Here is a 27,615-nt window from a genome sequence, read left to right as displayed (position 1 = left end):
TATTTTGGTGTTGGAACTTTGCGGTTTTGGTCGTATGTGTTTTCAATTTAAAAAAAATACAACATGTTTTAACAAATAAACATGCTGGCCAACGAACAACACACGAAAGACAACATCACAAAATCAATAATTATGCCTTTATTGGCATTTGCTAATAAACAAAAACGACCTAATCAAACAAGGCACAAAATGCAAAAATAGGACCGCACAAAATATTTTATAAAGAAATAAAGTTAAAAGTTCTCAGGCAAAGATATGTAAAGAATTTTTCAATAAACTTTGTAAAACTCTAAATTTTACAACGGAAAGTCATACAAGCACGTACAGCCGACAATCTTCGGTTTAAGCACCGGATACCATTGCTTTCCACACGGCAAACACTCATAGTTTGGAACTTGAATAGGTTTCGAACGACGAAAGGTGATTCCGAAGAAATGGCGACAGGGAAGACATTTAATCTCGTAGATCCAGAGTGGGTTGCTGTGGTAATGAGTGGTAGTTTTAATAAATAACCTTCAGCCACACATTTATTTTGATATTTCTCGAGACCTTAACTAAAAGTAGGCAGTCAACACGCTAATTGTGGCCTTAACTTCTTTTTAGCTTTTATTCCTACTTCCCACCGGGTTTATTTTCAGCAAGGTTTGGCAAACAGTGCTGTGCTTGTTGATTGGTTACATAGATTCATTGAGAAACTCACTTGTTTCTGCAATACTTCAATGATCTCCTTGTAGTAGGAGAGCCTCCGTTTGAAGTAGGAAGAAGTTCAGAATTGAGATTGTTTTCTCTCACGTAGTCTTCGCACTTTCGACAATTGCCAAAAGAACGACTGAACCGCATGTCGTAACAATTCTGAGACTTGTTTCTGCACGGACAAGAGCGAGCCAATTCCGCCATTGCGACGATTGAAAACAAAACTATTGCCAAGGTGTAATAAGACATTGTACTTTTGTGATGTTTTTGCTGTAAATAAAGACGTGTTAATTGTTTATGTAAACTCACTTTATGTTGTTCGACTACTTGGACACAGACGGCTGCTGTCGATAGGCTTCTTTACTTTATGTAAATATCAGTAAAAACCTAAACCCCTTTGCCTTTTTGGTATCTACCAGATAAGGCAATGGCAAAATACTCAATAAACACGTTTATCAAATTTCCTTTCGCACACGGTCAAAACTAGAATCCCAGAACTTGTTACAACAGTTTCTTCGCAATCGAATGGCTCCATCCAAGCACACTGAGTTGTGAGCATTGGATAAATGCCTTTATGTACACAATTTTTGGAATTATAAATTTGCATGTTTGCCTTCCGAAATATCCAGTTTGTGACGTCTCACTTTGGCAAACACGAGCTGACGTATGTCTTCAATTCACTGCCAGTTGCGTTTAAACAATGCGTCCAGTCAAAAGCGCTCAAGCGTCGAGTTGTTCACATGACGACATACATGGCTTGGACATTCTGTGGCACGTTCAAAAATACCGCGCTTTCGGAAAGCGAACAAACTGAAAGTTTTTTGTATTTTGCTCCAAAAATAGAGTCGTTCGATTCATGTTTTGATATCCAAAATTTTTGTTTAGGACGATACAGTATCGATTTTAAATGACCAGAGAGCATTCTCGTCACATTCTCGTACATAAATGAACTGATGTCAAAATTTTCAGTTCTATGATTTCCCTCATAATTTACGACCGTTTGAGATTTTATTTTGGTTTGTTCAGAATGTTAATGTAAATGCTTTCAATTTTCAACTCATAAAACGCATGTAACGATGCAAAACCCGCCGGACAAAGATTTTTACACGTGTTGTTTGATGCACAAATTATCAAGTAACATGATAGGCGAAAATTTGTAACATAAAGCTCATACAACCCGGAGGCTATATCATCTATGACGCAAACAATACTTCCAACAAATGGTCACGTAGAACCTTATCCTGTGCATGGGATAAGGTGATCAAACATATTTACGGGATAGGAGGAAAAAATCTCCCGTAGGTACAGTAACCATTAGTAAAACCAACCAATCAACATCTCTAACCACCAATTAGCAAATTATGATCATAAAACCATATTGCCAAATTGAACACCATATATTTCAAGTCTAATACCAGCAGTAGTTAAACCCAGATGACCTTTCTGCTCTTGGAATTTTAACGTGCTATGGTTATACATGCAATAGAAAGTATGTTCGTACAACACTACTTCTTCCTGCATTGAAAACAAAAACAGCGGGAAAAGAAGCACCAAACAAGGAGCAAAGGAAACAATTTAACATGTTTAATTGGAGTTTGCAATTTTGTCAAATCAAAACAAGATAGCTTATGCAGAGGACGATATCGGGACTTTCTCCATGTATAAACCGTCGGTTATTTTGTGTACGGATTTGTACACGTCGTTGTAACCGAACACAAATATAGCCAGTCACGCCTGGAGTTTTGTTGGCTGGTGAGTCAGTACGCTTTGCTTTTGCATTCAATTCAAACACACATTAAACTTTAAAATAAAAGTGTTTATTCTTTATTTTAGGTTTTGTAATCATGCTAATTAAAATTGCATAGAATTCAAACTCCACTAAACAACTGTTTACGAGGCTTCAACATCATTGTTTGAGGACCTAAACTTGAAAGCCGATGTCACGGACATAAACAGCAAAATTACGTGATCTTGTTTCAATACGACGTTAACAACCATTTATCGGGTCCTGTTTCGACGTGAGATCACCTAATGGTCCGGTTCACATTGTCGGCTATTTTTCACAAGATAATTGTAACATCCAGATTACATTACCTTGTGACAGAAACAAGTGGACAAGTTTCTGGACAAAACATTTTGGTCCATTGAAAGCACGATAACATGCTGGGAAACACACTTCCAACTGAAACCAATCAGGTTTCCGAGGAAAAAATCAAAACCAAGTTTCATGCCCCTTGAACTGACAAATTTACATGCTAGCCTACCGAAAATCCTGGGTTTGTCGCCACACAGCACTTTTTAATTCATTGTCAGGGCGACTAACATGACGCGTCCATCCAGAAGCGTTCAAGCGTGGTATTTATTATTGTGACGATGGGTAGGGTTTGGGACCTACCGCAAAACGTTTATAACGACATTGTTGCCGGGGAAATTGACAAACTGAAAGTGTTTCCCACATCTGAGACCTAAAATAGAATTTATTTATTTGTTAGTAAACTCACATGTGGAAATGCCCGAAAGAATCGATGCAGCAGAGGTGCGCAATTGGTTGGAAAATATCACGTGTAAATTATATACGCTTCGTTTATATGTTACTTCATATGTTGCTTCATAATATGTTACTTCTAAATTACGTTACTTCATAATGCCTTCACAACCTTTACGTTGCGCTCGATTATTATTTCGTAAACCTGTTCGAAGTCGTTTCAAACTTGTAATGTGTTAAATACCACAAAAAGTTGAACAAAACAATGTGACACGCGACTGGATATTATAAAATATGTTGGCGGTCGACATCATTCCAGTTGTACACCCCTGCAATACTGAATCTTTTCTCATAAAAATGTTACGAGTAACTTGTGCAGAGAAAGTGTCGCGCCACCGGTGCTCTTTACCTCCACTCACTGGTGATTTATAAACTCTTACAGAATACACATGCTTGCGCTACAGATCATTTTTTAAATGAGTGATCGGTTGTACTTTAACGCTGTATACATTTATGCATTTATGCCGTATACACATGTGGATTAGCCTGAATTAATTTTAGCTGTAAAGTTATACAGTCGCAACATACCTCCCAATGTCACATCCGTTTTTTTAAGGTTCCAAAACAGCACTCACTTGAAATATTTAGAAACTATCATCAAAGTGGTTTTATTCGGATACAATAAAGCTTTTGTACACAAAAATTAATGCTCAAATATAAAATTAGGCCTAATTATTATTTTGAAAATGTCGTGTTGAGTAGTTCGTATCTTCTCAAAGCAAGTTATCTGTTCCCATGTAGCTGGCAACCTTGAACTAAAAACATGGAAACAAGTAATTATGTTTCAGCATGTGGCCGTTTGGTTAATCAAAACGTTATTCAAAAAAATATTGTAATTCCGAAAAATTTGTTCTACTACCCGCTATTTCAAAGAATACTTTACCCCGCACTCTGGAGGAACATTGTACGGATGATCGCACAACAGACGGAATTCGTCAAACACGGTGCCTGAAGGACAGTTGTAAATATAAATTATCCCTGTGTTCGTACATACGTAGAAGGTCGTGCAGTCGAGTTTGTAAGTTCCAGATATTCCAACCTACAAATCAGCAATTACTGAAGGTGTCGCTTTCAGACTGGTACAATAGTACCTTGCACATTGGAATGTGATTGTCAGATTCCGTTGTGGTGCTACTGTACGTGGTAGTGATGGTGGGGGTGGTTGTGGTTGGGCCTGGAGATGTGCTGCTTGTTGTAACTTCGTTAGCCATGGTGGTGCTTGTTGGAGAGTCATCTTCGTGCTTACCATGATAAATAATAGCATTTGTAGAAAATGTGGCAAATCTGTCAAACTTTAAGGGAATTTGTCAGTTCCGAAACTAAGAATATGTCGTGTTTTGTCTAATAACTAATGCTTTTCCTTTAAAAACTGCCATTGGTCTTATTGAAATATTCTTACAAATAGAATTGCACAATGTAAGCCAAATTCATGTTTATAGAAACCTTAAAGTGTTGGCGACCCCACTTTAAATTTGAAATATTAAATGACCCAATTAGACCAAAATGTGCAATGATGGTAAGTCACCAAACTTTCTAACAAACATCAATTTTACAACAAAGATTCATAAAAACCCAGTTTGGTGGGGGTAGGGCTGAGTTTCCTATTGCAATATCGGCGCATCCGTAAGCTTCCTCTTGTGGTCCGCATCCCAAACAACAATGGTCTTCCGTTTCACACCCCCACAAATTTCCTTCGAGTATAAAAAGTTACAAATTTACGATCGACTAACTTAAACAGCCGGTCTACGTAATGTTTTTGAATATGTTTATATGTTTCTTCTGCAAATTTTACAGTATTTTTGCGTATATACTTAGTTATGAAAGGATATACTTTAAAACTAAGCGGTAATTTTGTGCACAAAACAGTTAGGTCTATCCAAACACTGTTTGCTGCATTTCACAAACTAGTTCTGTGTTTTTCAGGGAAATCAAGGAAAATGTGTTTCATTCCTAAAGTTATCACAGACCCCATTAGTACCGGAAATACAGAAGTTTAACAACAATACGACTCGTACCGGCTTGGTATTTCCACTGTAGAATGCATTGTGTGCATTTTACTCCCTCCGGCAACTTGACTTTGACGTTGAATGTCCACGGACCTGCACCTGTTGCTGGAGGCTCGTATTGAGTTTCTCCGTCTTCGAGCTCCAGCAAATTTCTTGAATTAAGGACAGTCAGAAACATAACAATTAACGCAAGGATCAGACGTAGCTACTCGTTAAAGCAGTCTTGGTACGCAGGTATCTCAGGTTCGTTCCATTCGCACAAGCGAAACTCAAAAAATCCCATGCGGTGAAGAGTCATTTCAACGGTGACATCGATCATCGAACCTTCCAAGAGATATCAAAATGTAAGCAATAAATTTAGTGAAACAGGAATACGCGGAACTGATATTAGCACCTGGCTCGTATTGCCGAACTATGATGCCTTTGGCGTATTTTCCACCAGCTTCATTCTCCCGCACATCATCCCATGCATCACCGCATACTCCGCATTTTCCCTCCATCTCTTCTAGATGCTAGTTTTAAATTAAACCCTTAAATTATTTTATAACTTTTAGTGTTCAACGAGCGTCAAGAATGTTAAAAAGTTGTAAAATATTCCGATTTTCCCGTTTTGTGCTTTGCAAACCTTACAGCAATACTAGGATTTGGAACGCAAGCGAAAAAGTTACACCCAGTCACGCGCAATTCCGACTTAAGTTGAAAATGAGCGGCACCAATGCGGCCTGATTATATCCGGATTTTATACCATAACCCACGGCCACACAAATTGTGCAACCAGCCAAGGTTTGTGCCTCGTCAGATATAATAAACCCTAACCTCAAGTCCTCCGCAGTACAACTCATCGTCTTTCGGGTTTTCTTCCACCATTGATAAATAAGGTTTGATAGCCGGATCATCAGGAAATCTCCAAATACTCGACCGACCCGGTGGGTCGAGTAAACGTCCATTAGACATCACTCCAGCCACCAACAACATTGCAATATAAATCACTGGAAGCAACAGTTGAACAGTCATGAATATGGCAATGAACATTGTACCATTTGATAGCAAAATGTATCGCTGGTTAAGCGTTATAAGAGAAAGGTGTCTCTTGGTTTGCAAAATATACGATAGATTGAAAGTTTAGGTTAATACAACACCTATTCTATTCTTTTGATTTCCATACAAATGCACAATATCTTACATATAATACTGATAAATGTGCATTTGTATGAAATATAATACTGGAATTAATTTTATACTGAAATACTTTGGGCAAAAATAAACCAATGAATGAATGAATAAATTACAAAACATATGATAAAACATAGGCTAAAAAACAAAAAATACCTTCAATGATCATCTTGGCGTCACTTGATAAAGCGCCGGTAAATGATTTTAGCTTTCCAAGACTGCGAAAATATCACGCCTACACCTAATGACACTTAAACTACATTAAGAGCCGTCGTGAGGTCATAAACACATTTAACTTTCGTTTGCCCCCTGCGTGCCCTATGTACAAATAGATGTAAACTTATTTGCAATGGGAAAGGTTTCAAGTCGTTGGTAAGAGCAAGACCATTAGCCTTGTACACCTGATGCTAAGTTTATTGTTTAATTAAACGCGAAACAAGCATAATAGCAAACCTAATATTTTTGCTTCAGTGACATTACTGCAGCAAACATTCACTAGTCGGCTCCCAATTCAATTTCCTAAACAACAATGCGCCATGAAACACTTTACTAACTACAGTGTAAAGTTTTTCATAAAGCAAAAAGGCTTCAAGGTTTGATACTTGGTATGAAAAGCCTTGTTGTCAACCAAGGAAGTTTCGCTAAGGAAGTTGAGCGCAGGATCATAAACCTCGGTTGGATCGCACGATGTAATAAAATCTATATGAATTGGTCGTAAATGCACCTCGCACAAGGTGTTTTGACTTTAGTACACAAAAGTGATGAGAAAGATGCCGTTTATGGCCTTCTTTATGGGAATTAATTGAGCAGATCTGGCCTATTTAATGAGACACCATTGCTATCGCGGTTAAAAAGTGCGCACAGTGCACTTATAACATCACCATAGCCCGAAAAATAACTTGTTTCTTCTTAAGGTTTGATGCAGCAACGGTAACCCTCCACAAATGTGGAAAGTGTGTACTTGTGGCCTTTCACGATTTTATTTGAAAAAGCGATACTGGTGATGTCTACAAGCACTCGTGCCCTTGTCGTCCTAACCATTCTTTAAAGTAGTGTCTTCATGACTACCCAAAATGGCCCATGATCTTTGTTGCTTAGTCAAAGAGCAGTGGCGCGGAACGATCAAGATCGTGAATTCAAAGCCAGTTTATTCGATGCACAATTCCGCACTTCAAATATTGTTTTGAGAAAATCCCATTAGATCACACAATAGTACAATGGTAACTCTCACATAAAACAAAAGCAAATATACTGATTACTTTGGACGTTTTGAGTGAAATATTCCACGTGTACAGACACCGGCTACAGTTTTGTGCCAGTTTCGCTGATGGCGAAGTTGGATTTTGACTCGCTTCGTCGCAGTTTCTTTTCGTGACGTTTTCCCATAAAATACATCCAGAGAAAAAATATGTCGTTTGCAATACCAAGACCAGTGATTAAGTACACCTGTGAATGACAATGCACTATAACAAGTAGCTTTAAACACGATAAGAATAAAATTTACTATTATATTCCGGGGCTTATGTCAAACACATTAATTTAGCATGCAGGAATACTACAGTTATTTTCTGAAACAAATATTTCCCATTAAAAATTTTCCTCTAGATTATATTTTCATCATTATTGAAACATCATCCAAAACAATATGGAACCATGAAATCTCATAAACGTATTTATCAAACTTACAACAGAATAAGGATCCTGTTCAAATATCGCCCCTGCAGCAGGAGGCGTTGCCATTCCTCCCAAAGTGTTACCGATTGCAAACACAAATATATAAGTTGAAGACATGTTTGTGATTTGGGAACAGAAGGAAATACCTAGAACGCATATGTTTAACAAGCTTTGTCACCAACATTTTCAAACAATGTAATTTTCGTTCAAAAACGTCATTAGATTCAGTTGTTTTGTTTGTACATTCTAGGAGATCTTACCGCTGGAATAAAACGTAGAGATTGAAAAACCAAAGAAAATTGAGACAAACCAAATGATTAATGGAACGTAACTTCCAAATATGGACAAAATAACCTGCATAAAACAACGAAGATATCAAAACTCTGCGATTAAAAAACACAAAAAACCTTTGACGGAAATTGTGAAGGTGTTTTGTAACATGATAAACGGCTGACACAAAGTTTAATTTTTTTTTAGTTTTCACCTAATAATGTTTATCAGCTCTCCCGAAAGATTAACAGAGAAAAAAAATATACATGCACTTACAACAGATGCTGTTGTTCCAATCATACCAAATATAATCATTGTGGTCGGCTTAAAATAATTTGCATAGAATATTCCGGAACCTCTCCCGGCACAAAATCCCACCCAAAACAGAGTGTTCAATGTTGAGGAATCCGAAACCTGGTGGAAGAAATCTTCACTTGATATATCTGACCAAAAACTCGCACTAAATTATACGTTTGCTTCATAAGCAATTGTTTTTTGATTACTTGCTTTTACATTTTGTGTATTTTTTTATAGTAGTCAATAAAAGGAATAACAAACAGGAAGCTTATCATTCCTATATACAAAGACGTGAATTTAGCCCGAAGCAGCAAGTTATTCGACATCCGACTGAACGTTACCAACATAAACTGTATAGTTAAACTTGAAGCAATGCAACAACTTACCGAAAAATCAAGTTGTGAGCAGAGAGCAATGGAATAGATATAACTTTGATAAACCACCTCCAGTCCAACCACCGCAAAGTAAAAGAAAATCACTGGAACAAAAAACCAAACGACGTCCAGCAGAGGTTCCTGGGGTCTGCTCTCTATCTCCATCGAGCTGTCACTCAACAATTTTTGTTCTGTCCGCACGATGACCAAAACAATCACAAGAAAACCAGAAATCAAGGTGAAAACACCGGAAATGACGTAGGTCCAAGCCACTGGGTTCAATCCTTCGTAACCCGGTGTGGTTGACGTAGTGTTGTACGCAATAGTTGTAAACATGGCTTCTGAATTAGTGCTGGTAACAGGACAGCTATCTTCGGCATCTTGCTGCTGATCGGCCATTTTAAGAAAAGGAGCAGCTGAAATAATTCGAAAGATGACACTTTTTCATATGATATATATATATAAAGAGACCGCAACGAAGATCCAGTTTTTTTCTGTATCCGTTTAGTAAAATTAAAATACCAACGGATTTTTTTTTCAAAATTGTGAGTATAGCTGGGATTTGTGCCGTTGTGCAAACCCTCTAGATGGATAGATTTAAAAGGCCTACTGGTGCAAACAGGGGGTGGAATTTAATATTTGCTATTTAACGTGTGTTGGGCTTTAACATGATTGGCGACTGTGTCACATATTGGCAATCAGTAACCTTCCACTTGAGTAAACCACATGTATTGACAGTTGTTTCATGGTGGTTGTTTGCACAAATTGGCAGGGGCATGGGTGCATTTTATAGTCTGAAAAATCTCACCAACAATCGGCGCTAGCAAAGCTCCAACGCTAAAGGAGAAGTGAAATGATTGCATGTATGGTCGTGATCCCTTCTCTCCCCACAGTTGTAGATACAGCGACTGCATAGCTGCAAAATAAACGCAGCAAATAGGGCGCACATATTTTAACACAACAGATGTCTTATGGTACCGGCGTCAAGGTAACCGAACATGAGACCAGTGATGGTTGTGGTGACTACAAGTCCAGCTAAGTTGGTCACCCACGGTGTGATGGTCATTAGTATTCCGTTGAGAATAATTCCCAGGCCTGCGAATCAGAAAATTATATTTAGGAAAATATATAACCCTTTATTTTTCTTAATTTTTGGTGCTTCTGAGGTATGGTGTTTCATTGAACTGAAAACTACCTGCGTAATTGCAGTAAAACAAGATATATCTTTGTTATGCAGTCGAAAATGGAAAAAAGAGTCCTAATTTACTTACCAACTGTCAGAAGTGGTTTGAAATTACGATATTTCAAAACAATCACACTGTAAGCGAAAGAGCCGACAAAGAATCCAGCTGATCTTCCGGTAAGAATGGATGAAATTTGACCAACTGTAGCATGGGTGTTATCAGCGAGATACAACAGAGTCGGTCCGCTTATGGAGATAAAAAAGCCCTTAACAATAAACAAAAACAAAGCCTATTTTCACCCGTTGTGATTAAGTATAATGCTGACACAACAACATGTATGGTTATACATCAATACAGTTAACAAAGCTAAGTTGTGGAGTTTCTTATACAGTTAATGATCTATTTCGACGAGATAAACCGTTTTACTTGTTGCCCAAGCTTGTTTTTACCACGCACTTACATTTCCAATGCGGACGAACAGAATGACAACAATAAATGCCACAACCAAAGCTGTTTGCCTTTTTCCAGTTTGAGTCTTTGACTTAATTTCATCTTCGTATACATCCATATCTCTTTATCAATTGAAATCAAGTTATTCAATTCAAGCTTCTGTACCAACAAACCTAGCCGCATACGTTTGTTGCTTGCTCAATGCTGTAGGTAAATATTTGCTCAAGCTAGTTGTCCAACGCTGTGCAACCTACATGTGTATCATAACTCGCCAAACCCATATTCAGAACGAGGAAACGGGTTTTTTAATGAAAAAAACGACCACAAAGCTTGCTTGTCCACAAATGTCAGCAAATACAGATCAAACAACGATCATCAAAAAATACGTTTATCTATGAAGAAAAGCATTCTAAAATCAACCATGAAAAGGGCCACAAAAGAAACAGTGCAATTACTCTACGTTTAAGTCACTGATTACTTTGGACGTTTTGAGTGAAATATTCCAAGTGCACAGACACCGGCTACAGTTTTGTGCCAGTTTCGCTAATGGCGAAGTTGGATTTTGATTCGCTTCGTCGAAGTTTCTTTTCGTGGCGTTTTCCCATAAAATACATCCAGAGAAAAAATACGTTGTTTGCAATGCCAAGACCGGTGATCAAGTACACCTGTGGAACGCGCAAAGTAATGCTGTCACCTTTTTTAATCAAACAAATTTACGTTGTATATATAACTGGTTGCATAGTTTGAGCAGAATCTAGCCCTCGATGGACTTAAGTGGTCTTCCGTTGGAGGTAGTTTAGTATAGACGCAGCAGTTATGGAGGACTTTTTGATTCCAGTTTCAGTTTCAATTTAGTTATTCATTGATTTGCTTATTTTATCATTTCAAGTACAGCTTTCTGTGTTATCTGTCTGCAAAAACTGACAATACCCTGGTATAGGCGAGATCGGTATTTCTATTGAATAAACTATATATGACTCCAATTTAAACTTGTTGTTTCAAGCAATTTAATTTAATTCGCAATATTATAAATATTTTGTTAAAAAACAATCTTTTTTGTTGCATGTTGCCTCAATGCTGGCAAAAAAACAACGTGACTTTATATTTCAAAACGCTTTACTTACTACAGAATATGGATCTTGTTGAAATATCGCTCCAGCTGCAGGTGCCATTGTCATTCCTCCCAAAGTGTTACCGATTGCAAACACAAATATATAAGTTGATGACATGTTTGTGATTTGGGAACAAAAGGAGACACCTATACAACACCAAATTTTTTTTTATTTTCGCTAAAATCAAAAGGTGTACGGGACAACAAATTAGGTGGTGTACGTTGCTTGTCTTACCGCTAGAATAAAACGTAGAAATGGAAAAACCAAAGAAAAATGTGACAAACCAAATGATCAAAGGAATGTAACTTCCAAATATGGACAAAATAATCTGCAAAATAACCCAGATTTGTGAACATTGACCATTTTATACGGCCATGTACGTTTTAACATTTCATTGATCCCTATTAATAGAAATAGAAAAGTTTTCATTTTGGGTACACTTTTTTCAATTGAGTATGATGCGATTTTGACAATGTAATAAAGGTTTACCTAGCTTGTAATCAACACATAATATTTCATAACGTGTGACATATGCACTTACAACAGATGTTGTTGTTCCAATCATGCTGAAGATAATCATTGTTGTCGGTTTGTAATAATTTGAATATGATATTCCAGACCCTCTGCCGGCACAAAATCCCACCCAAAATAAAGTGTTCAATGTTGAAGAGTCCGAAACCTAAAGTGTTAAATTCTGTTGTTTTGTCTGGCACCAAACTGAGTGTATTTTTAAACACATGGTTTTCTGTTAAAAGTGGTTTGAGATTTATTGAAAAAGTTGTATTATTCGTGAACAAGTTTAAATGTAGCTCAATCAGTGGGTAACACCAAGTTTTCAGGTAAAAGTGCGATGAGTTTGTGTAAAAAATAAATCATAAGAACTTACCGAAAATTCCAGTTGTGAGCAGAGCGCAATGGAATAGATATAACTTTGATAAACCACCTCCAGTCCAACCACCGCAAAGTAATAGAAAACAATAGGAATAAAAAACCAAATCACGTCCATCAAGGGTTCCTGGGGTCTGCTCTCTGTCTCCGTCTCGCGGTCGTTTAAAAGTTTTTGTTCTGTCCGCACGATGACCAGAACAATAACCAACAAACCAGAAATCAAGGTGAAAACACCGGAAATGACGTAGGTCCAGGCCACTGGGTTCAATCCATCGTAACCCGGTGTGGTTGACGTAGTGTTGTACGCAATAGTTGTAAACATGGCTTCTGAATTAGTGCTTGTATCTGGACAGCTATCTTCGGCATCTTGTTGCTGATCGGCCATTTCAAGGAACGGGGCAGCTAAACAAGCCGTCAAAGTTTAACAAACAAGGTGTTTTGTTGCAAATGACGTGAAAACCTGATGCATATTTTCTTATTGCTTACCTATGTTTTATAATATAATATTCTAGGTAATGCGTTTGCATATACACTTGGGTTATTTTCTATGTGAGTATAGGCCTTTATGTATTCAAGCAATGGAAAGTATAATAAATATCAATGAGAATAAGATTGGTGAATGCTTATGCACACTTTACCAACAATTGGCGCTAGCAAAGCTCCAACGCTGAACGAAAAGTGGTAGGATTGCATGTACGGTCGAGATCCCTTCTCTCCCCATATCTGCAGGTACAACGACTGCATAGCTGCAGAAACAAGATCAAATATAAATGCATTGGAAATTTGCAATATATTACCACGTATAATACCTGAGTCAAGGTAACCGAACATGAGACCAGTGATGGTTGTTGTGACTACAAGCCCAGCCAAGTTGGTGACCCAGGGTGTGATGGTCATGAGTATTCCGTTGAGAGTAATTCCCAGGCCTGCATATCAGGAAAATATATGAACCATAATTTTTCGGAACTTTCGGTGACTCTGAGCTATGGTGTTTTAATTCAACGACCCAGCATTTCTGTTTCCCGAAAAGCGTCCTCATCGATGAATATAGTTATTATTGTCGTGCAATTAACCGCACGCAGCAAAAACACTTTAGCTCAATCAAATGGACATGGTAGAATGGGTCTTGAAAGCTGCAAGGTGCAGATGTTTTGAGTCAAGCATGAACGTATTTCTTGCTTGCCTATAGTATCGTTTTACTTTCGCATTATTACTAGTTGATGCTAGATGTTCTGGACTTAATACGTCACAAAATTCGATGTGAAGTTTTGTTTCGTTTGGTTCTTGTGTAAGCGGATACATGACAAATTGCTGATCCAATTCTCAAATGTTTACGCTTTTATTGCTTCAGTGGCAACAAAAACTCGGCCTAAACCGCCACAACACTTCCAAACAAACTTTGGAAAACCAAACAAAATTTACAACTTAGCGGTTCGGATTTAATGCAGTTAACAATGTGTTTGCTTACCGACCGTTAAAAGCGGTTTAAAGTTCCGGTATTTCAAAACAAACAGACTGTAAGCCAATGCACCGACGAAAAAACCTGCCGATCTTCCAGTGAACACAGATGAAACTTGACTGACTGTTGCGTGAGTGTTATCAGCAAGATACAACAGTGTTGGTCCGCCCATGGACTGAAATAAGCCCTGAAATAATAAAGCAAGTTTCTAATGTAATATCGTTCGTCCTGTTCTTGACTAAAATTACTACATCTATCAGGGTGGGGGCATCACAGACCAAATTAGCAGCTATGCTTGTAAATAATGCTATGGTTTTAAGTTCTCTAAATATGTTCTTTATGATACAGAGAAGTAAATCTTTTGTAATAGCGAATTCATTGCCCAATATTAGAATATTATTTAAATAAAGTAATTTTTAAACGTATATAAACCAAACAACTTTTGCCAACACTCACATTTCCGATTCTGACAAACAAGATGATCAATATGAATGCAGCAGTCAAAACTGTATGCTTTTCCTTCTTTTGGCTTTCCAGGCTGGATTTATCCTTAATATCTTCCATACTTTTGAGGTGATTATGCAACTCAAGCTGTGCTGTTCGGTTTACAAGCATTTACACAAATAAATTGGGCACACGAACGGTGTAATAAGGTTTGCAAACACATTGGTCAAATATTTAGATTAGGTTGGCAAACCAACCTTTGCACAAAGGTATTGTCCAGTGCAGTATCTTTCATTTGTAATCATCAATCGTTTCATAATGGCTGGGTCCAGTGGTTTGCATATTTTCATAATTTATTTTCCAAACAGTCTACAATAATAGGAAAAAACAGACAAACAGCAAATGAAGCATTAACTGTTGTGAAACCAGTCAGTTCGTTGCACATTCCACTCAAGTTGTTTGAGTTTCGTACCACACGTTAATCAGTTACTTGCAATTGTGGTAATCATCAGCCTAAGTTATAGTGTAAGAAGGAATTGCCATTGATAAAGTTCTTAAAAATAGCTAACGATGCATCGCACCGCATAGCACGTTCATAACCATAAATTTATTCTCCCGCCAGAAGCAATCGAAAATAGCACAAAGCAGGTTACACTTGATGATAACGGCCTAGAACCTTTAAAATAGCTAATGGTTCATCGCACCGCATACCACGGTCACAACATAACGAATACTTAATAAACACGCAATACTGTGTCAAACGGGTCAGGATTTGGCCTCCATATAACAATCGACTATTTGGTTCATTACGTCAAACGCATCACGAAAATGTTCATCAACGGTTCCGTATCTCTCGTACCAGTGAAGGTAGGCACGACTTTCAAACATCTTCTTCGATTTTTCGATGACGTTTTGACAAAAATGTGTCCCCGCAGAGGTGAGATTACCGCAAAACGTCAAGTTCCTGATAAAGGAATATACAAAAGCTGTCATATTGACGACACCGGAATGCGGTTTAAATTTTCTGAAACAAGTTATTAACGCAGAAGTACTGTAGTACGTTTTGATCTTTGCGGAAAGTCGAGATCTAATAATAATTCACACAGATCTGCAAACCACTTGTTCTTACCGGTTCTTGTGCTTGTGACCTTCCCATGTATCCACGGGATACGGATTCCACTCTACAAACTTTAACTTACCCTGACAAAAGAAAGATTTTCCGATAACACGGTACAGTTCTTAAAACACACCCAGGAGGAATAATAGCGAAACAACAAACATTTGCCATGACGTTTTTTTGTATGAAGCATGAAAATGTTGTAAATGGCTCACCCAGTTACAATAAAACTAAACTTACATGTATTGTCAGTATTAAACGAGTTATTATCGGATTCTCTTAGCATTTGGCCGAGAAACGGTGCCTTCCAGGAAGTGGAATAAGTTTCTTAATACAAAATCCCGTACACAGCTTACTGCCAAATGCGACTTCATTTCCATGGGCACAAAACACGAATTTAAAACTCACCCGCAATTTTCGTTTCCAGTCGATAGAAAGGTAGTCGCGCCCTCTACATACAAACAGTGAAGAAATACACGAACCGTCAAGGGCATCTTTCTTAACTTGACTGAGCAAGGATCGACTCAGCTTTTCCCAGACGTTCACATGGGATTGTGAAGTTTCTTTTGCGTGTCTACCAGAATAAAACACATATTTGTTTCACGCAGAGTTGAGAAACCTACAGCAAATGCTCAAGAAGGATTGGTGTTTTTTTTTGAGTGCGAATTGTAAAAGATTTGCCGTATTTACTCGATTGTAAGCCGCACAAACAACAGGGTAAAAAACTTTATAAGCCGCGACTTGCAATCAAATAACTAGGATACTTCAAATTTACGTTTTCATCGCTTGCAACACATTTGAGAAGCACATTGTGCCACAATCGATAGGTCCCTAAGAACGAATAGTAATGCCAGAATAGCCTTTATGTTTGATAAAAAAAATTGTATTTGTACAATACATTTGGACTTAACTTTTTTCTTTCTTACTATTCAGACTAAAAGAATAATATTTCCGCGCATCCAATGTACCATAAAACAATGGTGGTAGGATCTAAGCCTTTTCCCAGCTCAACCAACCTGCATTTCAATAACTTAAGTGACGGCATGGCGGCCAAAGATCGACACATTTCCCACGGCTCCATTCCTATGGAAAAACCTCCGCCAGGTGGCGTAAGCGAGTCAGTGGGCGAATACAAGCCTAAAATAGCGTTGCTGAAGTAGTCATTGATGTCATGTAGAGACACGCTAGTAGCGGTTTGGGAAAGTTGTTCCAGCGCTGCGTCATTGTCTAGCAACAGTATGGCGTCACTGTTTTGGTAAAGTGACGTCATGCTCAAGAGCTGATTGTAGCTTTGCGTAGGGGATTCCCCGAGGGAAAAGGGGGTGACAACATTCCAGAGTCTGAAAAAAATTGATAAGCACATTGCTAATAGATGCATTATTTATCAAGAAAAAAATAAGTATTTGCATATTTTTTTTATATAGCTTATCAAAGTAAGTGTTTTGAAGCTTTAAAGCAAAGACATGATTTTTTTGTAATTTAATGTATTCTATTTTGGAACAAAAACTAAACCTGTATGCTGTTGGATACGAATCTCTTAGTTCTTGGCACAACCTTGACCCAAAACCAGATCCTGTTCCTCCAGCCAAGCTTTGAAAGCCCAAAAACCCCGAGAAGCTTTCACAGGCTTCAATTTTTAATCTGACCGAGTCAAGGCAGGTTTGAAGCATGCTTGAATCAGGGTCCAGATAAATTTGGCCAAAGCCGGTTTTCAGGTTAGGGACATCACCCATTATTTTCATACTGGAAAGACGATTGTGACCCAAGGACCAGTTGGAACCACAACCCATGCGAGATTGTATGCTGTTCTCCAAAACATTAAACTTGCATTTCATCTGCACACAGGAATTGTAAGCATGCTGACAACTTGAAATATAGTCTTATAAAGCACACATACAAAATGATATCCATCAACTGGTTCAGGATAATTTAAATAAAAATTATGTAAACCTTTGGGAGTAAATTTTTTATAATAGTATTTGCCCATACTACTGTGGTTCCAAAGCATAGTGCTTATATTTTAGATAACCCTGTTTGAATTTAAATAAAAAGAAATTGACAACTGTGCAAAGAAAATAAAAATCATACAAAGAAAATGTACATCAAAAAGTTGAGAAGCAAATTTTTCTCCTAACCTTGGTAGCTTTCATTTTCCTTGCAAAACGGCGAATTACTTTCTTCTCAGAATCAACAAATAATCCACGTGGTTGCCCATTCCTTTGAATTATCACATGCTGGTGGTTGACATCATCTTCTGCAATCTTCACAGATTTTAGCCAAACATGTTCACCTAGTTGAATCCCACATTGCCCAATATGCAAGTTAACTACGGACATTTTGTGCTTAAAAGTAACAACAGAAAAGTATTAAAACTGTAAACATTAAATTTTCACAAAACATCCCATGCTTCCACAAGTATTTGTTAAAACAGTTCTATGATAAAATAAACATAATCATATAAATCTCCTCAAGGAGGCAGTGAGAAGTTTATCATAAACACAAGTCATAAAGAGTAAATTACGCCCACACGGGGGCATTTGAACATAGCTACAGACTTATAATAAGTAACTAGTGTATATGTCTATCTTTTTTTTGTCATCACACTTTTTGATTTGATCACCATGTAAAAAGATCTATTTGTGAATAAAGTATGTGTTTCCTCGTGTGCTTGCAATTTTGTTTGAATGGAGTCCTGTCTTGCAGTGTTATTTGGTCACTGAGCACCACTTCTGCTTCATTTTAGAGACTGTAACTGTTTTAAAGCTTTCTTTGGAGGGGTTAAACTATCAGATACACCATAACGTTTTTTTGCTTTGACTTGTTGCTGAGTGTCATCATCAATTCTGGTTTCAGCAGGGTTTTGGGATTTTCTCACTGTAAAAACATGCATAAATACAATATCTAAAAAGCTGCAAAAACACGGTTGTTTTATTACGGTATTGATATTCACGTTGCAAAAAATTGTACGTTATAAAATTATGGATATTTTGAGAATTCATGTTCTGTATCAAAACATCCAAATTCTTACTTTCCATCAGGTTTGCTGATAGCCTGTCATGTCTGTTTTTACACTTGTCCCCATATTTGCACTTTCCTTTCTTAAACATCCAGCAAATCTGCAAAGCAGTAAACATTGACCGGAATATTTCCTTTTTGTTAACAGAAACAGAACAAAACCTTCTTCGCTTGGTCTACTTTTTGACTTTCAACCATCTTTACATGTTGTTCCAATACGGAGTCCTCCAACTTCTTATTTCTTTCGTGGAATGTAAGGTAACAACACGCAACAGCATGAATACATTTACAATTTATTACTTATACAACCTGTCATATTGTGATTCCAAAACAGATGCATCATTCAAGTTACTTAAAACTTCACTGGCCGAAGGAAGAATTGTTTTTGGTTTTTCTGCAAATTCAAATTCGGTGTTAAATTCCCGAAATCATACGACCTTATATCAATCGCAGGAATATAAATTGTTGGCAAAAATGATGTGCTTCAAACCTTGTGGCTCTTCGTCTGAACTTGACGAATATCCAGCAACCAAATCCATTGAAAGATGTTGAGTTGACGGAATCTTAAACTCGACGTTTTAAACAGACAGGTTTATTTACGGGACTTTCCCGATTCTTTGCGACATCGACGAGAAGGGGCTGTAACGTTACGGCTAACATAGGTAAGCGTCCAAGATCAGTAAACTGGACAAAATCGGTAACCTAAATACGTGACTGCAGCGGCAAACAGGGAGGGTACATATTTTCATCCAAGGGGGGTAATTGAAATCATTTATCCTTGCACTATGTCCATGATAGGTAAGTTTGTTAAACGTTAAGGTAGTCACGCTATACCTTGCACTATGTCCATGATGGGTAAGTTTGTTAAACGTTAGAGTAGTCACGCTATACCTTGCACTATGTCCATGATAGGTAAGTTTGTTAAACGTTAAGGTAGTCACGCTATACCTTGCACTATATCCATGATAGGTAAGTTTGTTAAACGTTAGAGTATTCACGCTATACCTTGCACTATGTCCATGATGGGTAAGTTTGTTAAACGTTAGAGTAGTCACGCTATACCTTGCACTATGTCCATGATAGGTAAGTTTGTTAAACGTTAAGGTAGTCACGCTATACCTTGCACTATGTCCATGATAGGCAAGTTTGTTAAAAGTTAGAGTAGTCACGCTATACCTTGCACTATGTCCATGATAGGTAAGTTTGTTAAACGTTAGAGTAGTCACGCTATACCTTGCACTATGTCCATGATAGGTAAGTTTGTTAAACGTTAGAGTAGTCACGCTATACCTTGTACTATGTCCATAATAGGTAAGTTTGTTAAACGTTAAGGTAGTCACGCTATTCCTTGCACTATGTCCGTGATGGGTAACTTTGTTAAACGTTGAACAATTAACGAACTTACCTATGTTGGACATAGTGCAAGGTATAGCGTGACTACCCTAACGTTGAACAAAGCTACTTATTGCGTCACAATCCAAGGTATAACGGGACTACCCTAACAATTAACGAACTTGCCTATGATGGACACAGTGCAATGCATAGCGTGACTACCTTAAAGTTTAACAAACTTACCTATCATGGACATACTGCAAGGTATAGCGTGACTACCCTAACAATTTAGAAACTTATCTATGATGGACATAGTGCAAGGTATAGCGTGACTACCCTAACAATTAAGAAACTTACCTATCATGGACATAGTGCAAGGTATAGCGTGACTACTCTAACGTTTAACAAACTTACCTATCATGGACATAGTGCAAGGTATAGCGTGACTACCCTAACAATTAAGAAACTTACCTATCATGGACATAGTGCAAGGTATAGCGTGACTACCCTAACAATTAACAAACTTACCTATCATGGACATAGTGCAAGGTATAGCGTGACTACCCTAAAAATTAAGAAACTTACCTATGATGGACATAGTGCAAGGTATAGCGTGACTACCTTAACGTTTAACAAACTTACCTATCATGGACATAGTGCAAGGTATAGCGTGACAACTCTAACGTTTAACAAACTTACCTATCATGGACATAGTGCAAGGTATAGCGTGACTACCCTAACAATTAACAAACTTACCTATCATGGACATAGTGCAAGGTATAGCGTGACTACCTTAACGTTTAACAAACTTACCTATCATGGACATAGTGCAAGGTATAGCGTGACTACCCTAACAATTAACAAACTTACCTATCATGGACATAGTGCAAGGTATAGCGTGACTACCCTAACGTTTAACAAACTTACCTATCATGGACATAGTGCAAGGTATAGCGTGACTACCCTAACAATTAACAAACTTACCTATCATGGACATAGTGCAAGGTATAGCGTGACTACCTCAACGTTTAACAAACTTACCTATCATGGACATAGTGCAAGGTATAGCGTGACTATAGTCCAACGTTTAACAAACTTACCTATCATGGATACAGTGCTAGGTATAGCGTGAGTACTCTTACGTTTAACAAACTTGCCTATCATGGACACAGTGCAAGGTATAGCGTGATTCCCGTAACAATTAATGAAGTTACCTATCGATGACGCAGTACAGGTTATATGATTTCAATTACTCCCCTTGGATGAAAATATGTACCCTCCCTGTTTTCCGCTGCAGTCACGTGTTTAGGTTACCGATTTTGTCCAGTTTACTGATCTTGGACGCTTACCTATGTTAGCCGTAACGTTACAGCCCTATATGACATCGACCGCCCGAAGTGGCAAAGCGAATATAAAAATGTTTATTTATGATTTTGATATTAAATAAAATTTTAAATCGGAAATATTGATAAGATATGTGTTGTTTGCAAAGATATCAGGGCTGTAATTTATGTACAGCAAAATATTCACAAAAGCATTACGATGATAGCGCCCTCTATATCAAAATTTAACTCCTAGTGGTTGCGTTTTTTCTGATAAATTAACATAGTTCGGCAGGGAAACCAACGACGCGGTTTTTTGTTCGGATTCTGTGAAATCTTTACCTTTTTTGCATAATGGTAAGATTTTCAGATACTGTTGTAGTAGTAATTCACAATTTTCATCAAATTTTACCCCGGTTACCGCTAGATTTCGTTTTTTTTGTAGTCGGAGCTTGGCGTAAACGACCACCACCATCAACATGTTGTTAATTTTATTCGATTCAGTCGGTTTAAAAGAGCACAACGTTTAAAGTCTGTTGATCATTGCTTTCAAGATCTTAAGGACAGCAGGTGTGTATTATGTTTTTCCGCTATTCATTGTTAAAAAGTCAATCTATTGGGTTTGCAATGGGTTCTTTCAAATGAAATAGCCTAATTTGTAGCACACTATGTCACAGAAACAGAAAATAATCGTGTAAAAGTATTTTTTAAACATGCCTAATGAGTATGTTACAAAGGTTTAATCCTATTATTGAGTTTGTATATTCACTTGCTAAATTTTTCAGCTCATGTGCTAAATTGACAGATTGTATGAAGACACTTACACACAAGATGAAGTGACTGAGATGTTAGATGGACTGCTTAGTATGGTGCGTGGTGAAATGGAAGTGGAATTATTGAACAGCAGTCATACAAGTGTGCTGTTACTACGACAACTGATGACACAAGCTGAAAAGTGGCATTTAAAACTTGCAGCTGATATATCCGAACTGGAAAATAGGTAAGCAATATTTTATTGTTATGACTTGTATGCAGGTCTACAGACTACAATATTGCCTGTATAATTGTTTTAATTATCACCCAAGACTTTGTGTCATATCAAATGCAAACAAAATTATTTTATTTTGAAATTGCAAATTGACTCTGGCACTCTTAAAGCCAAAAAAGTTTATTCCGTCATAAAGATTTAAATCTATGTAATTATATGTTTTTGTAATCATGGTGTCACCTTTAACAAACAAAATATCATAATAATCACTAAGTTTTAGTGTTTGGCAAGTTCATGTAGGATTTTTTGTTTTCTGCAGAGAATTGCTAGATCAAATTGCTGATTTTGAAGAAAGGGAACTTCTTTTGGGAGGATCTTCTGATCCTATGTCATGGAAACAAAAATTGGAGCCGTTGAATGAAAAAGGTGGTGTAGCATTGCTGCAAAAGGAAATTGAGCGGTTACAAAGTGAAAATGAACAGCTAAGAGAGCGGAGCAAGTCCATTGAAAAGCATGTAACAAAGTGTTTGGAGGAAAACGAAGCTTTGACTCATCAGATTAAAAGTCTTGGAGCAAAACCTGCTGCAGTGATGGTATATATGCTTTGCTTATGTGTACCATAACACCAATTTATTCAATATAACTTAAAAATATAACTACTTTCTGAGAACCTGATCTCTTTACTTTGTACTTTTTCCAAAATACGGAGCAATTGTTCAAAGAAAACTAATGATATTTTTTGTATTGGATACTTTGCTTGACTGTTAAAAGCAACTTTTTTTCTTTTTTTTACAGGACAAAGGTTCTTCTATGGAGCTTGACAACCAACTTTCAAAACTGCAAAAAGATTTTGATTCCAGTTTGAAGGTAAAATCAACAGAAAACGAAAGTCTGGCTTCTAGCTTGACTTCAACAAAACACGAACTACTTAAAGTGCAGGTAAATGAATTACAAGTAACTACAATATACATTTTCTGCAGACAAAAAGTGGTTTCGATATAACTTAGTTGCAAAGTCATTATTACCCCATGTCATATTCTGTACAAGGTAGATACTATATACTTTTTACATCAGGTACAATTTTCTTTTGTCACCGGCCATCACAGGCTGCAAATTTATTTTTCATGCCAGTGTTTAATAATAGATGTTTCTTGGAGATTAAAATATTAATAAAACAAAAATGTTGATTTCACATGTAATCCATACTTTAGGACAAAATTTTGCTGATAAATGTTACTAACCCATAATTTAGTTTAATTGCTTGTTTATGAAATATCGGTGGTTGAAATGTTTCTTTAACTATAGCATTTGTATAAGTGGCCAAATTAGACTGGTAATCTAGCAACAAGTAAGCAATTATAACAGGCACCAGAAGTTGGGCTATCCTAATCTAATTTAGTTTACCTTAATTGTTCAAAAACTTGCCAATCGGAGGGTTGCTAACATCCTTTAGCGTGCTTGGTAAATTGATGAGAATATTTTGGCAAATATTACAGGACCAACTGGACATGGCTGAGAAGGAATTGGATAAAAAGTTTCGGGAAACTGCTGCATATAAAAACCTTAGAGATATGTTGGGAAAGAAAAATGAACAACTCAAAGAGCTGAGAAAAAAACTGGGAAAGTAAGAAAAAAATTGGGAATGCACAATTTTTTCAAATAGTTTCAAAAGCAATCTGTAGAATCAAACTAAGCACCATGTTTTTGTTTGCCCAAAAAATGAAACAGCTTTTCAAGAATAACATGTTGCCTGCAAAGCTGCAGACAGGGTGTGTACACGCACTGTTTCGACCTGTAAGGTCTCATCAGTGCAGCTGTTGAGTGGCACTGTGCTAGCTTTTACACTAGCAGGCACACTAGTCTCCACTTTGTGGTACCTTTCGGTCAACGTAGATCTGCAGGGTACCCTATACTGCAGCTTTGCAATATTATGGCTTTTTTTGCACATATATTACATTGGTGTTTTATGCCTTTTGCACTATCGGTTACCAAGCAGTTCCGTTTGGCCATAGTGCGCTCCACAGTGGTTCGTCGTCTCTGTTGTTCGGTACCTAGTATAGGGTACCCTGCAGATCGACGTTGACCGAAAGGTACCACAAAGTGGAGACTAGTGTGAAAGCTAGCACAGTGCCACTCAACAGATGCACTGATGAGACCTTACAGGTCGAAACAGTGCGTGTACACACCCTGTCTGCAGCTTTGCAATATTATGGCTTTTTTTGCACAATCATGTTGCTTATTTGACAGTTTGTTCAGTTAATACATTTACGTCTCTTATGAAATTTGGCTACTTCAACAATTGATGTGATAAATCTGTAATTTCATTTGGTTGACAACATTGTGTTTTTTTTTCTTAAGATATGAAACCACTGACTGAGAGCCTGGAAACTCCACAAGAGGATATTTTGCCGCCTGCCGTTTGCACAACTTTGATTGCACAGCAACATTTTAGAATAAAAAAGTACATATATTTTTACTGCAGTACAACATCTGTCCGCTATGTCAGCATTGCGAATATACTTTATTCACTAAAAGGAGTGTCACAATTTTTTTAAAGCAAAAAAGACAGAATGCAGTTCATAATTCATGCAGGTTTAGTTTTATCATAATCAGTGTCTTTTAAGAGAATCTCATCATATTCGTCCACATTTCCAGTTTCAATAAATACAGACATGACGCCTTTAAAATAAATTTTTTGATCTTCATCCAACTCAGCATCAAGTGGTAATTTTTCCTTGATAATCTTCTTTATCCTGAATCCGAAGTACAAAGCAAATTTCAAAATATTTTCTTGTACAAATCTATAGTTAACATTCAACGTAGGGTTGACAATGCAATTATTTGCAAAACGAATCCCACACAACTACAGGGTAGATTTTATAAGATTTTCAATGTATTTTCTCAACTACATTCAATGCAATCACGTTACCAGACCCCAGTGTTTTACGTTAAAATTTAGGAGATTTTGTTTCCCAATACCATCATATTACCGCACTACTTACTTCTCTCTTGACCTTTTTTTGACTTTACATTGTAGGAAAAGGGCTTTGTCATAAAGATACAGTTCCTTACACATCTTATAAAAGTCTTCATCCAAAAATCTTGGAAAAAAAACACGTCATACAATATTTCATGAGTGAATTCAACTGATAACTTCAAACTGAGCTTACCTTTTATTCATGCATTCCATCATTGTATCATTCTGTGTTTTGCATTTGGTGAAAGCAAAAAGTCCACGGCCAGCTTTGTTTTGTTCAATGCAGCAGTTGTTGAAAGCTAAAAAATATCAATAATTTTATTACAATATTATATTACTAGAACTCTAAAAGAAGTAAAGACGATCAGTGCCAGTATAAGATCTTATACTTTGTAAAGATAGATCCATCAGTCACCGACTTGCACAGGCTGATTTCTGTAGTCACTTTCTGACGTTTTCTCTATTAATTTCATTTATAATTCTAGATGTAAATAGATCCCTTAGAGCCCACTTGAGCTGCCAAATTGGAGCAAGATATAAAAAGTCGGGCTTCTAGCGAGTTTGAATTAAGACATTTTTAGTCACAACTAAAACCAACCAAGCTTCAGTGACAGTGGGCATGTGGGGCTCAGGTTAAGGTTGTTGAAAAACATAATTTGCCAGGCAACCTTCACATATATGTAAACAATCACCTCCAACAAATCAAGTTTCTGCATTGCACAATTTTGTTATTTCAGCAAAAACTTTAGTTTGCACATACATGTTTAACAATTCAGTGATACTAACCATCGGTTTCATCCTTGCATTCCACAGCTCTCAGTCGATCTCGCATATATTTTGCAACCAAAACATCTTTTTCCAGTTTTCGTAATCTTGTGTCAGGATCTCTTACGTGGAAACCTATTTTAGCATAAAATGTTGTCATGAAAGAGCATAATTTCACACAAAACGGCAATAATTGCTCAATGTGAAAACCGCAACCAAGGGACGGGGCCAGAATGCAAACTAGACTAGACAGGAGAAGACCCCTAAAAATTACCGGTAGCCTCCGTTTGTCGTTTTGCGTATTCGTAGACTCCAACACCAAACAGCACCATGGTCCCAGTGCCAGTGAGAAAATAGGGATTAAGAATAGCCTTAAACATCCTTCAATCACTTTGTTTTTCAACACACATGTAAAGTACAAAAACAAACGTCAATCAACCGTAAAATAAAAATTCTTTGACGTAAACACAGAAAGAACGGCATTGCAAATATCTACCTTACGCATATCGAAACGTTGTAGCCAAGGACACCATGATCGGGCATTTTGAATCAACATACCCAAAAATTAAGTGAAAAAAATACGCGGTACAAATTTTTGGACAAATCCAATTCGAGTTCTATTGTAGCAGACATTTTGCATTAAAATCATAAAATTGTTGAAGACAGCAGTGCAAGTTGTTTTTTTATTTTTCAGACTTAGTGGTGCTGCTCACCTGTGTACTTTTTATCAGCACGTGTGATTGATCATCAACGAGACCTACGATGATGCGACAGCCGCAACTTGCAGCTGATTCCGATCACCGCCGAATTTTACACCATCATGTTAGATTAGGTTTAAAGAAAACGTTTATAGAACCCAGTTCGCGTTTGCGTTTGATGGGTTTTGCTTTGGCAAGCACGGCCGAGTGGCCACTTTACGTCATATGCAACCTTTCGAAACCCATCACCTTCCAATGCCACTAGCAGCGATCCCACGGCAGACAGAGATTTTCTGTGAGGAAATCACCTTTAACATGGGCGTCTGACTCGATAACTCTTACGGTTTTTCCGCGCCAGTGCAGTTTTTTTTGCTTGTGTTTTATTTAGCTTTTGTTTCTGCACTGCAAACTTATAAAATTAAAGCCCCACAAGTGTAAGTTTCCCATCTCGCTGTGCATCCCCTTTTCAAGTGTTTATTTTCCACTCACTGTCTACAAAGAGCTGGTACGTTAGCGCCTAATACCGTATTGCGTTACTGAGAGCACAGGAACAGAATAATTGCGAAATGCTATTTCGTTTTTTGTCAGTATTCGGAATTTTGACAGTTTTGTTTTTTTCCAACTCTGAAGCCTGCTTTTGTTGGGGATTTGATTTCTATTTTGACTTGTTCAAGTATGACAGGAAAAGCGGGATGTTGACGACTGACTGCCCACCAACGGATGGTTGCAAATATGGAGTTGGCGAACACCCTTGTCTGGAAATAGCAGGTCAGAATTAATACACATTTTGTGTGCTTCTGCTTTGCGTGCAACAAATAGATTAAAACCATAT

The 27,615-nt window shown here is 37.3% G+C and overlaps 8 protein-coding genes across 8 annotated transcripts; 1 reads left to right on the top strand and 7 right to left on the bottom strand.

The window, feature by feature from the left end:
* Positions 1-211: 211 nt before the first annotated feature.
* LOC145909187 (uncharacterized) lies at positions 212-956 on the bottom strand. Its single transcript, XM_082996515.1, has 2 exons — positions 701-956; positions 212-480 (listed from the first exon to the last, which is right to left on the bottom strand). The coding sequence occupies exons 1-2, from the start codon at positions 940-942 to the stop codon at positions 297-299; spliced, it is 426 nt and encodes a 141-aa protein (XP_082852641.1). The 5' UTR covers positions 943-956; the 3' UTR covers positions 212-296.
* Positions 957-3,887: 2,931 nt separating this feature from the next.
* LOC145909064 (uncharacterized) lies at positions 3,888-6,639 on the bottom strand. Its single transcript, XM_082996385.1, has 9 exons — positions 6,574-6,639; positions 6,061-6,233; positions 5,639-5,756; positions 5,454-5,568; positions 5,254-5,396; positions 4,811-4,929; positions 4,330-4,479; positions 4,122-4,277; positions 3,888-3,993 (listed from the first exon to the last, which is right to left on the bottom strand). The coding sequence occupies exons 1-9, from the start codon at positions 6,584-6,586 to the stop codon at positions 3,952-3,954; spliced, it is 1,029 nt and encodes a 342-aa protein (XP_082852511.1). The 5' UTR covers positions 6,587-6,639; the 3' UTR covers positions 3,888-3,951.
* A 1,080-nt stretch (positions 6,640-7,719) lies between these two features.
* On the bottom strand, positions 7,720-10,784 carry LOC145908906 (sodium-dependent glucose transporter 1C-like). The gene is made up of 9 exons (XM_082996225.1): positions 10,677-10,784; positions 10,304-10,481; positions 10,011-10,127; positions 9,841-9,948; positions 9,045-9,448; positions 8,638-8,775; positions 8,352-8,445; positions 8,104-8,237; positions 7,720-7,863 (listed from the first exon to the last, which is right to left on the bottom strand). The coding sequence occupies exons 1-9, from the start codon at positions 10,782-10,784 to the stop codon at positions 7,720-7,722; spliced, it is 1,425 nt and encodes a 474-aa protein (XP_082852351.1).
* Positions 10,785-11,187: 403 nt separating this feature from the next.
* On the bottom strand, positions 11,188-14,689 carry LOC145908905 (sodium-dependent glucose transporter 1C-like). Its single transcript, XM_082996224.1, has 9 exons — positions 14,582-14,689; positions 14,135-14,312; positions 13,476-13,592; positions 13,305-13,412; positions 12,665-13,068; positions 12,320-12,457; positions 12,013-12,106; positions 11,791-11,924; positions 11,188-11,331 (listed from the first exon to the last, which is right to left on the bottom strand). The coding sequence occupies exons 1-9, from the start codon at positions 14,687-14,689 to the stop codon at positions 11,188-11,190; spliced, it is 1,425 nt and encodes a 474-aa protein (XP_082852350.1).
* A 467-nt stretch (positions 14,690-15,156) lies between these two features.
* On the bottom strand, positions 15,157-18,028 carry LOC145908415 (tubulin delta chain-like). The gene is made up of 6 exons (XM_082995693.1): positions 17,822-18,028; positions 17,199-17,521; positions 16,703-17,026; positions 16,095-16,260; positions 15,699-15,769; positions 15,157-15,533 (listed from the first exon to the last, which is right to left on the bottom strand). Exons 1-6 carry the CDS (start codon positions 18,020-18,022, stop codon positions 15,335-15,337), a joined length of 1,284 nt encoding a protein of 427 aa, XP_082851819.1. The 5' UTR covers positions 18,023-18,028; the 3' UTR covers positions 15,157-15,334.
* A 376-nt stretch (positions 18,029-18,404) lies between these two features.
* LOC145908416 (uncharacterized) lies at positions 18,405-19,313 on the bottom strand. The gene is made up of 5 exons (XM_082995694.1): positions 19,192-19,313; positions 19,011-19,095; positions 18,864-18,942; positions 18,715-18,802; positions 18,405-18,560 (listed from the first exon to the last, which is right to left on the bottom strand). Exons 1-5 carry the CDS (start codon positions 19,238-19,240, stop codon positions 18,421-18,423), a joined length of 441 nt encoding a protein of 146 aa, XP_082851820.1. The 5' UTR covers positions 19,241-19,313; the 3' UTR covers positions 18,405-18,420.
* A 2,328-nt stretch (positions 19,314-21,641) lies between these two features.
* LOC145908219 (leucine zipper transcription factor-like protein 1) lies at positions 21,642-24,842 on the top strand. Its single transcript, XM_082995450.1, has 7 exons — positions 21,642-21,712; positions 21,801-21,925; positions 22,161-22,355; positions 22,663-22,936; positions 23,139-23,282; positions 23,840-23,967; positions 24,702-24,842. Exons 1-7 carry the CDS (start codon positions 21,710-21,712, stop codon positions 24,718-24,720), a joined length of 888 nt encoding a protein of 295 aa, XP_082851576.1. The 5' UTR covers positions 21,642-21,709; the 3' UTR covers positions 24,721-24,842.
* Positions 24,810-26,494, bottom strand: LOC145908220 (uncharacterized). Its single transcript, XM_082995451.1, has 5 exons — positions 26,360-26,494; positions 26,107-26,220; positions 25,514-25,619; positions 25,346-25,444; positions 24,810-25,096 (listed from the first exon to the last, which is right to left on the bottom strand). Exons 1-5 carry the CDS (start codon positions 26,463-26,465, stop codon positions 24,928-24,930), a joined length of 594 nt encoding a protein of 197 aa, XP_082851577.1. The 5' UTR covers positions 26,466-26,494; the 3' UTR covers positions 24,810-24,927.
* Between the last annotated feature and the right edge of the window lie 1,121 nt (positions 26,495-27,615).

The sequence above is a fragment of the Ascidia mentula genome, chromosome 7 (assembly GCF_947561715.1).
Source record: "Ascidia mentula chromosome 7, kaAscMent1.1, whole genome shotgun sequence".
Classification (NCBI taxonomy): domain Eukaryota; kingdom Metazoa; phylum Chordata; class Ascidiacea; order Phlebobranchia; family Ascidiidae; genus Ascidia; species Ascidia mentula.
The sequence above is the reverse complement of the archived record's forward strand: the minus strand, read 5'-3'. Positions and strand labels throughout refer to the sequence as shown.

Bases quoted from the DNA above. Each gene is read 5' to 3' on its own strand.
- LOC145908905 (XM_082996224.1), bottom strand. From the start codon at position 14,689: ATGGAAGATATTAAGGATAAATCCAGCCTGGAAAGCCAAAAGAAGGAA. The intron at 13,593-14,134 runs GTAAGCAAACAC...CCTGATATGCAG, and splicing joins TAAACCGCTTTTAACGGTCG to GCCTGGGAATTACTCTCAAC. The intron at 11,332-11,790 runs GTAAGTAAAGCG...CGCGTTCCACAG, and splicing joins AACAAGATCCATATTCTGTA to GTGTACTTGATCACCGGTCT.
- LOC145908219 (XM_082995450.1), top strand. The intron at 21,926-22,160 runs GTGTGTATTATG...CTAAATTGACAG, and splicing joins CAAGATCTTAAGGACAGCAG to ATTGTATGAAGACACTTACA. The intron at 22,356-22,662 runs GTAAGCAATATT...TGTTTTCTGCAG, and splicing joins ATATCCGAACTGGAAAATAG to AGAATTGCTAGATCAAATTG.
- LOC145909064 (XM_082996385.1), bottom strand. The intron at 5,757-6,060 runs GTTAGGGTTTAT...ATTTAAAACTAG, and splicing joins TGTACTGCGGAGGACTTGAG to CATCTAGAAGAGATGGAGGG. The intron at 4,480-4,810 runs GTTTTTATGAAT...TATCATGGTAAG, and splicing joins CCCTACCCCCACCAAACTGG to CACGAAGATGACTCTCCAAC.
- LOC145908416 (XM_082995694.1), bottom strand. From the start codon at position 19,240: ATGGATTTGGTTGCTGGATATTCGTCAAGTTCAGACGAAGAGCCACAA. The intron at 19,096-19,191 runs GTTTGAAGCACA...TTGAATTTGCAG, and splicing joins TTCAGACGAAGAGCCACAAG to AAAAACCAAAAACAATTCTT. The intron at 18,561-18,714 runs GTAAGAATTTGG...ATGTTTTTACAG, and splicing joins ATCAGCAAACCTGATGGAAA to TGAGAAAATCCCAAAACCCT.
- LOC145908415 (XM_082995693.1), bottom strand. From the start codon at position 18,022: ATGTCCGTAGTTAACTTGCATATTGGGCAATGTGGGATTCAACTAGGT. The intron at 17,522-17,821 runs GTTAGGAGAAAA...TCCTGTGTGCAG, and splicing joins GGAAAATGAAAGCTACCAAG to ATGAAATGCAAGTTTAATGT. The intron at 15,770-16,094 runs GTGAGTTTTAAA...TTCTTTTGTCAG, and splicing joins ACTGGAAACGAAAATTGCGG to GGTAAGTTAAAGTTTGTAGA.
- LOC145908220 (XM_082995451.1), bottom strand. From the start codon at position 26,465: ATGTTTAAGGCTATTCTTAATCCCTATTTTCTCACTGGCACTGGGACC. The intron at 25,620-26,106 runs GTTAGTATCACT...GATATTTTTTAG, and splicing joins ATGCAAGGATGAAACCGATG to CTTTCAACAACTGCTGCATT. The intron at 25,097-25,345 runs GTAAGTAGTGCG...CTTCGGATTCAG, and splicing joins AAAAAAAGGTCAAGAGAGAA to GATAAAGAAGATTATCAAGG.
- LOC145909187 (XM_082996515.1), bottom strand. From the start codon at position 942: ATGTCTTATTACACCTTGGCAATAGTTTTGTTTTCAATCGTCGCAATG. The intron at 481-700 runs GTGAGTTTCTCA...TCATTACCACAG, and splicing joins TTGAAGTATTGCAGAAACAA to CAACCCACTCTGGATCTACG.
- LOC145908906 (XM_082996225.1), bottom strand. From the start codon at position 10,784: ATGGATGTATACGAAGATGAAATTAAGTCAAAGACTCAAACTGGAAAA. The intron at 9,949-10,010 runs GTACCATAAGAC...TTTATTTTGCAG, and splicing joins GTTCGGTTACCTTGACGCCG to CTATGCAGTCGCTGTATCTA. The intron at 9,449-9,840 runs GTGAGATTTTTC...GAATTATTTCAG, and splicing joins TTTGCTAGCGCCGATTGTTG to CTGCTCCTTTTCTTAAAATG.